The sequence below is a fragment of the Pipistrellus hanaki genome (genome assembly GCF_964339955.1).
Source record: "Pipistrellus hanaki genome assembly, chromosome: 6".
Lineage (NCBI taxonomy): Eukaryota > Metazoa > Chordata > Mammalia > Chiroptera > Vespertilionidae > Pipistrellus > Pipistrellus hanaki.
The window spans coordinates 19,626,666-19,637,960 of NC_140508.1; the positions used below are offsets into that span (position 1 = coordinate 19,626,666).

General features: G+C 47.2%; 1 protein-coding gene across 2 annotated transcripts; it reads right to left on the reverse strand.

Annotated features, from left to right (window-relative positions):
- Positions 1 to 1,129: 1,129 nt before the first annotated feature.
- ZNF133 (zinc finger protein 133) lies at positions 1,130 to 10,001 on the reverse strand (the record flags this gene model as incomplete). Of its 2 annotated transcripts, XM_084887638.1 has the most annotated exons (4): positions 1,130 to 3,070; positions 4,957 to 5,052; positions 5,172 to 5,298; positions 9,903 to 10,001. In XM_084887638.1, 4 exons carry the CDS (start codon positions 9,903 to 9,905, stop codon positions 1,470 to 1,472), a joined length of 1,827 nt encoding a protein of 608 aa, XP_084743764.1. In that variant the 3' UTR covers positions 1,130 to 1,469. The 2 variants fall into 2 exon arrangements, with proteins under 2 accessions (XP_084743764.1, XP_084743765.1); XM_084887639.1 differs by lacking the exon at positions 9,903 to 10,001 and having other exon boundaries at positions 1,149 to 3,070; positions 5,172 to 5,292.
- Positions 10,002 to 11,295: the final 1,294 nt, after the last annotated feature.

An 11,295-nucleotide genomic window follows, 5' to 3' on the forward strand; every position in this document is an offset into this window, starting at 1 on the left:
AGCTGCCTCTTACACACTCCCTAACGGGGATGTGCCCACAACCAAGGTACATCCCCTTGACCGGAATCGAACCTGGGACCTTTCAGTCCACAGACCGACGCTCTACCACTGAGCCAAACCGGCTTCGGCTCTTTTCTTTTCTTTTTTTTTTTTTTTTATATATTGTATTGATTTTTTACAGAGAGGAAGGAGAGATATAGAGAGCTAGAAACGTCGATGAGAGAGAAACATCGACCAGCTGCCTCTTGCACACCCCCTACTGGGGATGTGCCCGCAACCAAGGTACATGCCCTTGACCGGAATCGAACCCGGGACCCTTCAGTCCCCAAGCCGACGCTCTATCCATTGAGCCAAACCGGTCTCGGCTCTGACACTAATTTGTTTGGTCAAAGAGGAAAGACCCCCCGGGATTGGAGTGCTGGGGTCAGTGTATTATTAAGGAGGCTCCATAATGGGAGAAGTAGGGACAAAGCCTGACAAAAAGCAAGAAAGGTGGCTAGGAGATGGTTTAGCAAAGACAACAATAGACATTTGAGAGCTAAGAGGAGAGATGCAAGACGGGGAACTGTCACAGCAGCCGAGGGAAGAGGGCAGCTCCAGATGCAGGTAGACTCCAGAGGAAGCCGTATTCTCTGGAAGAAACCTGGAAGGTTTCCTCCCCTCACCCGAAATCTCTAAATACAGTTCCTAAAGTTTCTCTCTATGTAAGGGACTAGACTTTCTAATGAATATACTAGTGACTCTATGTCTTCCAAAGAATTGAATTCTTAAAAAAAAAAAAAAAAAAAAATATATATATATATATATATATATATATATATATATATATATATATATATTATTGGTTTTTTACAGAGAGGGAGGGAGAGTGATAGAGTTAGAAACATTGATGAGAAACATCGATCAGCTGCCTCCTGCACACCTCCTACTGGGGATGTGCCTGCAACCAAGGTACATGATCTTGACCAGAATCGAACCCGGGACCCTTCAGTCCGCAGGCTGACACTCTATCCACCGAGCTAAACCTGCCAGGGCAAGAATTGAATTCTTGTAAAAATAGTGGACTTAGGAATTCAAGATTATCTATACTACTCCTGATTCCCTATTTTTATAGATGAGTAAGTGAGATACACAGCTAAGTTTAGAGAGTTGTAAAGAAGCAAAGTTTATTAAAGGCCACAAAACATGAAGACTTTGTGTGAAGAAAGTAAATGAACCAAATGTCCTTTGACCACTTACGGAATGCATTTTTCTACCCCATTTCATCAAAGTGTAAAAATTTTGATTTAGTCCTCACCAGCATTTTCATTTTTAAAGAGCGGGTAACAGGTCAGAAGATTGCTAAGAGTGAACACATCCCAGACATTTTGATTGCTCAATAGGTCTGTCAATCTGGAGTGGCAGTTTGTGGTGGAGAGACTTCATTCTCCTGTGTCTGCTGAGGCGAGCCTCGCCCACATCTCGCACACCTAAGGCTTCTCCTCCTGGTGTGTCATCTGATGTAAGACGAGGTATGACTTTTGGATAAAGCCTTGGCCGCACACTCTGCATACACAGGGCTTCTCTTTTGAATGGACCCACTTGTGGGTGATTAAAGCTGACTTGTTGCCAAAGCCTAGGCTGCACTGCTTGCACATGTAGGGCTTCTCCCTCGAGTGTTTCCTCTTGTGCCTGATGAGACCTGCCTGGTGACTAAAGCCTCGCCCACACTCTCTGCACACGTATGGCTTTTCCCCTGAGTGTGTCCTCTGGTGTGCAATGAGGTTTGACTTCTGGCTGAAGCCTCGCCCGCACTCCTCGCACACCATGGGCTTTTCCCCGGAGTGTGTCCTCTGGTGTCTGATGAGATTGGACTGCTGGCTGAAGCCCCGCCCGCAGTCCTCGCACACGATGGGCTTATCCCCTGAGTGTATGTTCTGGTGTCGATTGAGGTGTGACTTCAGGCTAAAGCCTCGCCCACACACCCCACACACGTAAGGCTTCTCCCCGGTGTGCGTCCGCCTGTGGGAGATGAGGGTTGAATTCTGGCTAAAGCTGTGCCCACACATGCCGCACACATAAGGCTTTTCCTTTGAGTGTGTCCTCTGGTGGTTGACAAGGGTCGTCCTCTGCCTGAAGCATCGCCCGCATTCCTTGCAGGCGTAAGGCTTCTCCCCCGAGTGCGTCCTCTGGTGTGAGATGAGGTTTGACCTGTCGCTGAAGCCTAGTCCGCAATCACTGCACACGATGGTCTTCTCCTCCAAGTGCGTCCTCTGGTGTCTAACGACCGCTGACTTCTGGCTGAAGCCTTTTCCGCACTCCCGGCACACGTAGGGCTTCTCCCCCGAGTGTGTCCTCTGGTGTATGATGAGGTTTGACTTCTGACTGAAGCCTCGCCCGCATTCACCGCACATAAAAGGCTTTTCACCTGAGTGTGTCCTCTCGTGTATGATGAGTGTTGACTTCCGGTTAAATCCTCGTCCACACTCTCTGCACACGATAGGTTTCTCCCCCGAGTGTGCCTTCTGGTGCCTGGCAAGGCTCTTCTTTAGACTAAAGCCCTTCTCGCACACCCCGCACACATATGGCTTCTCCCCTGAGTGTATCCTCTGGTGACTGAGCAGGTTTGTCATCTTGCTGAAGCCCAGTCCACATTCTCCACAATTGACTGTTCCAAATCCCAAGACTTCTATCCTCTGCAGTAATTTGTCTGTTTCCTCCAGATTCTCCATCTGGGCCGGGGTGGCCTCTGTCTCCACCCCTCTGATGCCATTCCTAGAGCTGACTGGCTGCCTTTGGGGTGGCTTGGATAATGCTGTTAAAGCTCTTTTCTTTGTTTTTCCAAATGAAGGCTTGGTGCCTTCTTTCCCTTGACCTTCTGCTTTATCACCCCAGCAACTTGGGTCAGAGGCTTGTTGCTGCTTTCTCTGGTCCCCCTGGCACAGATCCCCTGGCTGGACGTGATTTTCTGCGCACAAGCGTGGGAAGATCCAAGGGGGATGACTACACAGCATGTGCCGCACGTGGAACTTCTGACCAGAGAAATCCGGAGGGCAGAGAGCACACAGGTGGAGCTCTGGCGCTGGTTCTCCTGCAGAGAGAAGAGGCAGAGCCAGAGCTGAGGTTCAGGAGGGCAACCCAAGTAATTCTGCTGAGTCTGACGGAGAGACTCAATTCCCTGTTCTTCAAAATACTTAAAACTTAAGTGCTACCCAAACAAGACCTTCCTTTACATGATCCTTTTCCAGCCCATCACAACATATTCCAATTTCCACTACAATCCAGAAAATCCATTCCTGAACCTATTCTATTGGTTGTATCACACTATAAAATCATCATAGGCAGTTTCAGATCTGTAAATAGGGCCAAGATGCAAGTCTCACCCCCTCACTACAACCATCTCCTAACTCACAACCACCCACATTTATATAATTGGGTCCACAAGTATTTTCGGTGACTGAGAGATCTCTAACCAGAGGACCCATGTAGAAATGCCATGTCTTTCCCGATTTCCCTCTGAAGACAAAGGGATAGATTGAGAGAGAAGTCATCTAGACTGGAGAACTCCTAGTGTAAGAAGAGGTTGTGTGTGAGATGCCTAAATAGTTTCCCCACTCATTAATGAATGTTTGTTAGAAGATTTCTTTGTGCCATAATGCAATGGGCAACACAAACAGCCTTAAGAGATGCCCCTTGCTGGAGCTCCTGATCAGTTCAATTCCTGATAATTTCTATAATTAATATAAGTGGACTTCCCCAGAAATCAATATAAAAGAAAAATTTTCTTCTTATAATACTTCTTAAGTAGGAGATGTCAACATTCAGAAAAACAAAATGTAAGCAAATACAGTGCCACCTGCACAAGGAATGTTAGACAAGTTACTTAGGCTAAAGAGAAAGGATATCATCAGGTGGAAACTCAGATCCCCAGAAAGAAAATGAAGAGTATAGAAAATGGTAAATTATCTGAATGCTTATAAAATAATTTCTTCTTGATTAAAAAAGTACATATCGAGCCCTAACCGATTTGGCTTAGTGGATAGAGCATCAGCCTGGGGACTCAAGGGTCCCAGGTTCAATTCTGGTCAAGGGCATGTACCTTGGTTACAGGCACATCCCAAGTAGGGGATGTGCAGGAGGCAGCTGATTAATGTTTCTCTATCATCGATGTTTCTAACTCTCTCTCCCTCTCCCTCTCCCTTCCCCTCTGTAAAAAAATAAATTTTAAAAAAACAACATATCGTATTAGGGAATTTACAATGTATATAAGCGTAATACAAATAGGAACTATAGAATAAAGAATGTTGGGGAAAGGGGTAAGTGGAACTATGCAATTGCAATGTTCTTACATTTTTACATAAAGTGGTAGCCATAATAAGTAGGATAGGAAAAGTTAGGGCAATATATTGTAATTCCTTAGAGCATAAGTCAGCAAACTTTTTCTTAAACAGTCAGGTAGCAAATAATTTTAAGCTTTGAGGGTAAGAAGCATAAAATTGAGGCTATTTTGTACTTATGTAACTATTTAAAAATGTAAAAACTACTTCTGGCTCACAATTTTTTAAGAATTCAATTTCTTGGTTGGATTTTTAGCCTTCCACCCTCTCCCTGGGCTTGCCTTAGTTCTTTAGCTCACTCAGAATTTTTCCACATTCTTGCTTGATCTTTAAAAAAAAAAAAAAAAAAAAAAAGTAAAGAGAAAGAAGTCTGTGACTATGAAGAGAATGAGTGAGGTTGAGAGGGAGACTCAGCAGAAGGTAGAAAGGCTTCTGGGGGAGGAAGACACACCAGGAAAGGCCCGCCCCAGGGTAGGGATGAAGGTCTGGCAGGGAGGCGGCTGTGCCAGGCAATGCAAACAGCAGCCTGCGGGGTGAGGAGCAGGTCTTCCCTCCCTCCACCTGAGCAATGCCTCCTCTCCCCTACCCCCGAGCTGCCCACACGCAGCTCTATGACCCATTTGCCCAGTTCCCCACTCACCTGGACAAGTGGCTGGTGAGCATTTTCTCTCCTCTCTCCAGGTTTCCTTTCCTTGCTCCAGCTGGGTGATGAGCTTTGGTTTAGAAAATGGGATTCCTGCTCACGGAGAAAGAAAACAAAGTGGCTGCACCTTATGGACTTGAGGGCCAAGTCAGAAGGCAAGACCTTCAATGCCCAGCAGCATGCATGGGGGTCCAAAGAGATGCCAGGCTTACCCAGTGAGACCAGGTTGCTGTAGTTTTCCAGCATCACCTCCCTGTACAGCGACCTCTGAGCGGGGCTCAGCAGCAGCCACTCTTCCTGGGTGAAATCCACAGCCACATCCCTGAATGCCATGTGTGCCTGTAAAACAAAACACAGCCCTGCTCACCAAGGAGCCAGCCTTGCCCGTGACGCAAGGTAAGGGGCAGAGAGACAGCGACCCTGGGGGAGGCAGGAGAGATATCTAAATCCTGCCTTTGACTGCGACCTTGGTGCCAGCGTTCCAAAACCTGTAAATCTCTGTGGCTATCCAGCAAGCAGCACTTGTGAATCTACACATTCAAGACCCTGGGTGAACTGTTTGGAGAATATAGGGCATCCCCCCAAAATGTATATACACACTTTGTATAAAGGCAGTGTTTATTACAATGCATTTCATTTTCAAAGTTGAGCTATCAGCTGTTAAAGTGTATATATCGATACATTTTTTTGGGGACACCCTGTAAATGTAAAAAAAGAGTCCCTAGCTCTCAGAAACTTTAAATCTAGGCAGAGAGAAGAAAAGACAACATATATAAATTAAGCAATAGTAAAACATAAAAGACTTTATGAGTTTTAAGAATTTAAAAAATTAAACAGCATAACCAAATGAATCAATATTGAAGCACCAGGCCCTAGCTGGTTTGGTTCAGTGGATGGAGCATCAGCCCTCAGACTGAAGGGTCCTGGATTCGATTCTGGTCAAGGGCATATACCTCGATTGCAGGCTTGACGCCCGGTCCTAGTCGGGGCTTGTGCAAGAGGCAACCAATTGATGTGTCTCTCTCACATCGATGTTTTTTCTCTCTATCTCTCCCCATCCCTTCCAGTCTCTCTGAAAATCAATGGAAAAATACCCTCAGGTGAGGATTAACAACAACAAAATACTGGAGCATCTGAGTGACTAAGTTCATATCATTCAATAATGGCATCGACTAAACTACAACTCAATCCTTCCCCTGAATCCCATGGCCCCTCAGCCTTCTCAGGCCTGAGAGGCACAAGCGGGAAGTGGTGAAGAGCAGGGACTTGAATCAAAATGCTTGGGTTTGGGGCCCAACTTTGCTGTCAACTAGTGCCTTAATTTTCTCACCTGTGAAATGTGGATAACAGCAAACTTACAGCCCCACACAATAGATGCTCAGGGCCAACCTTCTTGGCCATTCAATCTACAAATTTATTTCTAATTTCTAATTCCATTCTCAACCCCTTGTCCAGTTCTACTCATATCCTTAATATTTTTTTCAAAATGGAGGGCACACTGAAGATTTCATACTGCCCTGTTTCCTCGAAAATAAGACAGTGTCTAATATTAATATTTTCTCCCAAAGTTGTGCTAGGTCTTATTTTCAGGGGCTGTCTTATCTTTCCATGCACTAGGTCTTATTTTTGGGGAAACATGGTAGTACCTCCGAGGGAAGGCAGGGGAGGGTGGGGGAAAAGGGGAAAGGTCAATCAAAGGACTTATATGAATGTACATAAGCATTAACCAATGGACACAGACACTTGGGGGGTGAGGGAATCAGCAAGGGGGGGCATGGAGGGATAAGGTCACATATGTAATACCTTAATAAAGAAAAAAATATTTTAAAAAAGAATAAGAAAGATTTCATGAGAGAGTCCTTAAGAACTTGGTCTTGATAAAGGAAGCAGAGAAGAGGACTGTGAGCAAAGGGAGAATGGAAGCCACAACATGGACAGGGAGGACTACCCAGGAGGAATAGGCACCTACTGGTAAAACAGCATAGGTGGAGTGTAGATACCTGTAGGTTTTAAAATTTATTATCATAAAATATACAAAACAAAATTTTACTTTTTTAAAAATCATTTTTAAATTTTAAATATTTTTACTGATTTCAGAGAGGAAGTGAGAGGGAGAGAGAGGGAGAAACATCAGTGATAAGAGAGAATCATTGATTGGCTGTCTCCTGTACACCCACTCCTGGGGATCGAGCCAAGGCATGTGCTCTGACTGAACTGAACTTTAATCTCCTGGATCATAGGGCAATGCTCAACCACTGAGCCTGTTTTATGTGTACATTTCTGAACGATTAAGTATATTCACATTGTACAACCATCACCGATATCCATCTCCAGAATTCGTTCATCACCCCACACTGAAGCTCTATAACCATTAGACAATAACTCCCTCCTCACCCTCCAACCCTGCTAACTTCCATCTTTACGGAAGCTTACTAGTCCATCACTGAGGTGTGTGTAAGTACACTCTATAATGTTCACACAATGACAAAATCTCCGGACTGCACACTACTCAGGACATACCCCCATCACTAAGCAATGCATGACTGTATTTATACTTTAGAAGCCCAAGTTAAGAGGAGGGGCGGGGGAGACAGGCAAGAAGGTGGAGAGGAGACAGGAAGCTAGGGTAGTGCAGGAGTAGAGACAAAGGGAAGAAGGAGGAATTAAGGGGTACCGATTAGGTAGAACTGAGAGGATACACAGCCAATCAAAAGGGAGGGAGGTTTGGAAAGAGGCAAGGAACTGGTAGCAGCTGCAGCTATTAACCTAGATCCGTGGTCAGCAAACTGCGCTTTGCGAGCTACATGCGACTCTTTGGCCACTTGAATGTGGCTCTTCCACAAAATACCACGGCCTGGGCGAGTCTATTTTGAAGAAGTGGCGTTAGAAGTTTAAAAGATTTGGCTCTCAAAAGAGATTTCAATCATTGTACTGTTGATATTTGGCTCAGCTGTCTAATGAGTTTGCCAACCACTGACCTAGATCAAGGAGATCAGAAGAAACGGGAGGAAAGAGAAAAAAAAAACCAAACCAGCACCCTAGATTCCAGAAATGTCTTCCTCTTCCACTCCTGACAAGGGCTGTTCAAAGAAAAAAAATTAAACAACCGGGGAAAGAAATATTGATTCTGTTGGGTATAACAATTGTGATTCCCTTAAATTAAAAAGCTCTTCTGTGTTAGAGATACCTACTGAAGTATTTAAGGTGAAATGCTATGACAATTTGCTGCAAACCACTCTAGTAGGGAAAAAGAGTAAGTGAGGGTATTGGATGGAAAAAAAATCAGAATGTTGACAACTTCACAAACAGACGAGCTCTGAAGTGAGCAGTCTGCACAAATGCTGAGAGAAGAAATGCGGGGGGTAAGGACTGAGAGGTCACGAATGAGGGCCCCAGGTCTGAAGAACAGTCCCTGTGAAAACTGTCACTCATACCATAGGCTTTGTTTCCTGGGGAAACCAGCTGGGGCTCTGATCACTGGATATCAAAGGTGAGCAAAGGAAACCCCACCAGGAGTTCACATGCAAAAGACAAGTAGGACCCTCCCTGAAGCTGGGCTGCCAGAGCCCAGATCCTCCCTTTGCCCACTAGGACGTCCTCTCTGGGCAGCAGGAGACAGGGGGGCAGATCAAGAACAAAAAGATTACGGAGCATCACTGGAAACCCTCAAGATCCAGCAGGGTAGGGCTTCCTCGTCCTTAAAAGCATCAAGAATGGAGCTGTCACATTACAAAAGATGGTGGGCAGCTTGCTGGGAAGAGAGTGTGGGCTGTGAACACTGCCTGCTCCCACATGCTACTGGTGCTGACCCTGAGCTGATCCTCTCTCACCTTTGCTCTAATGAGGAAAGTTAACACCTACCAGGCACTTAGTATATACACTGAGTGGCCAGATTATTATGATCTCTGAACACATACTAATCTGGCCACTCAGTGTATATCCTATATAATAAAGGTAGTTCAACCAGCAGGCAGGAGAGCCAACGGCCCATGTCCCTTACTCCTGGCCAGGCTGGCGGGACCCCACCCATGCACAAATTCATGCACCAGGCCTCTAATTTTACACACACACACACACACTGAGTGGCCAGATTATTATGTGTTCAGAGATCATAATAATCTGGTCACTCAGTGTATATACCAGAGACTGTTCCAGGCACTGTACAAGCTTTACCTCATTCTACCTTCCCAACCCAATGAAGTAAGGATTTGTTATCATTTTACAGATAAGAAAATTGAGGCACAAGTGAGGTCAGTTTCTTGCCCAAGGGGGCACAGCTATAAAGTGACAGAGCCTGGATGGAATCTGGCTGTGGGTGATATGAAACCACGGTGGATTATAAGGGCTCTCAGTGTGTCATTCTGAGGTGAAATGAGGGGTCAGGAGGTGATAAGCACTGAATCTGGGTGATGGTTCTATGAAGTTCTATCTACTAACGTCTTAAAATTTTCTGTAATAAAAAGTTAAAATAAAGCTTAAAGCCCCAAAGCCTGGCCACACCAGAGATGTGGGGATTCATGATTCCTGGGATCAGTGACAGCCCTCCGGATCTCTGAAAAACTTGCCCAGGGGCCCCCAGCCCTACTTCTTCCAAGGCCCGAACCTAGGGGTGACCTGCCAATTTGAGACCCTAAGATCGCGCAAAAAAATGGCCATTCCAACACCTAGTCCAAACCAGGGACCTTTGGCCAAGCCCGCCAGTCCCGCACCCCACCTCAGCAAAGCTCGAAGTAAGACTGTCAGCCCCCATCCACCAAAACCCCAGTGGCAGCCCCACTCCACCACCTGGGGAATGACAGGACCCCCAGAGCCTACTTACTCAACCCCTCAAAACCCAGGGACTTGTGGCCTGAGAGACACCCCTCCCCCTCCAATACCCCTATTTCGGCCAAGGCCAAACATGTCAAACCCACAGGGACCCTAGGCCGGAGCTCAGCACCCACCATCCCTGGGCTTCAAGGTTGAGCTTCACTCACGTCGGAGATGCGCGCCCACACCCCCAAACAAGACATCCGGTAGCGCACGGCCTGAGCCACGACAGCACGCCCCCATCCCTACCTCCTCGCCCGCCCACAGCACCATCCTCAGCCCCAGCCCCCAGCAAGCCTTTCAGACCCACCTTCCGGAGCAGGGAAGGGCACGGTGAGGCAAAAGTGCCGCGGGATCCTCACTCACCAGCGCCACCGGAAGAACAAGGGGTCAATGCAGCCACCAGCTGGGGACCGACTCCAGCCACGCGGCCGGACTACATTACCCAGAATCCTCCACGGCGCGTGGACCACGCCCCCAGGATGCTCGGCTGGGCCGGAGCGCGCAGCTGGCCCGCGCTCCCATTGGCCTCCGAGGGAGCACTGCGGGATAACTTACTCCGGTCCCTGGAGAATAACCAGTGTGGCGCCTGGCTTACACTTTTTATTCTTCAAACCACGTTCATAAAACATGTACAGGGCCATGAGCGTAGTACTCCGTTGTGCCCGACCCCTCTCCAACGCGCTTGCCTCAAAGACTACATTTCCCAGTGGCGCCCGCAGTGCCTTCCACATCCGGCTCCGCCCATCGGCGCGCGGAAGGGAAGCGAGGGGAAGCTGCTTTTCCGGTTTTGGAGTTAATGCGGGGCAGAGAGGGTCGGGCAGTCCAGTTTCCCAGCTTCTGCTGCGGGTTGCTAATCTGTTCCCGGGATTCCGTGAGCGCCGGAGGTATGCGGGCTCGTCCAGGTCACATGCCCTTTTAACTTCATTTACACGAAGAAGGGAGGGGTGCAGTCTTCTCCCCGCGGGTTCATCAGAGCACCAGTTCTCAACCCAAACACTCCACTGCCGGTGGCCTGAGACCTTTTTCCTCCCTGGGAGTCCAGGAAATTATAGGCAAACTCATTTATCTCCTGGGGAAGAGGACCTCTTTGGCCATAGCGCGGGGCCGAGCCTTTTTAAATTCAATGTTTTTTTTTATTTCATAGAGGAGTGGAGAGAGTGAGAGAGATAGAAACATCCATGATGAGAATGAAGGACACAGTGGGCATGTGTCCTTGACCAGAATCAAATGTCCACTGAACCGGCTAGGACTCTCTGGGTCTGTGTGTGTGTGTGTGTGTGTGTGTGTGTGTGTGTGTGTGTGTCTCTTATCTCTGAGAACTGGCTGTGCTGCTGCCATCTGGGGACACCTCAACTGAGGTGCCAGAGAGCAAGCCCCACTTCACTTGGTGGGTGGGCATTTTCACCTTGACACCTCTCACTTCTCTACCTTACAGAGTAGGCTTTCCAAAGCTTACTCCTTCTCTAGGAAAACCAAGAACATTTCTACATATCCCAGAGAACCAGGAAGAGATGCGAATTTTCT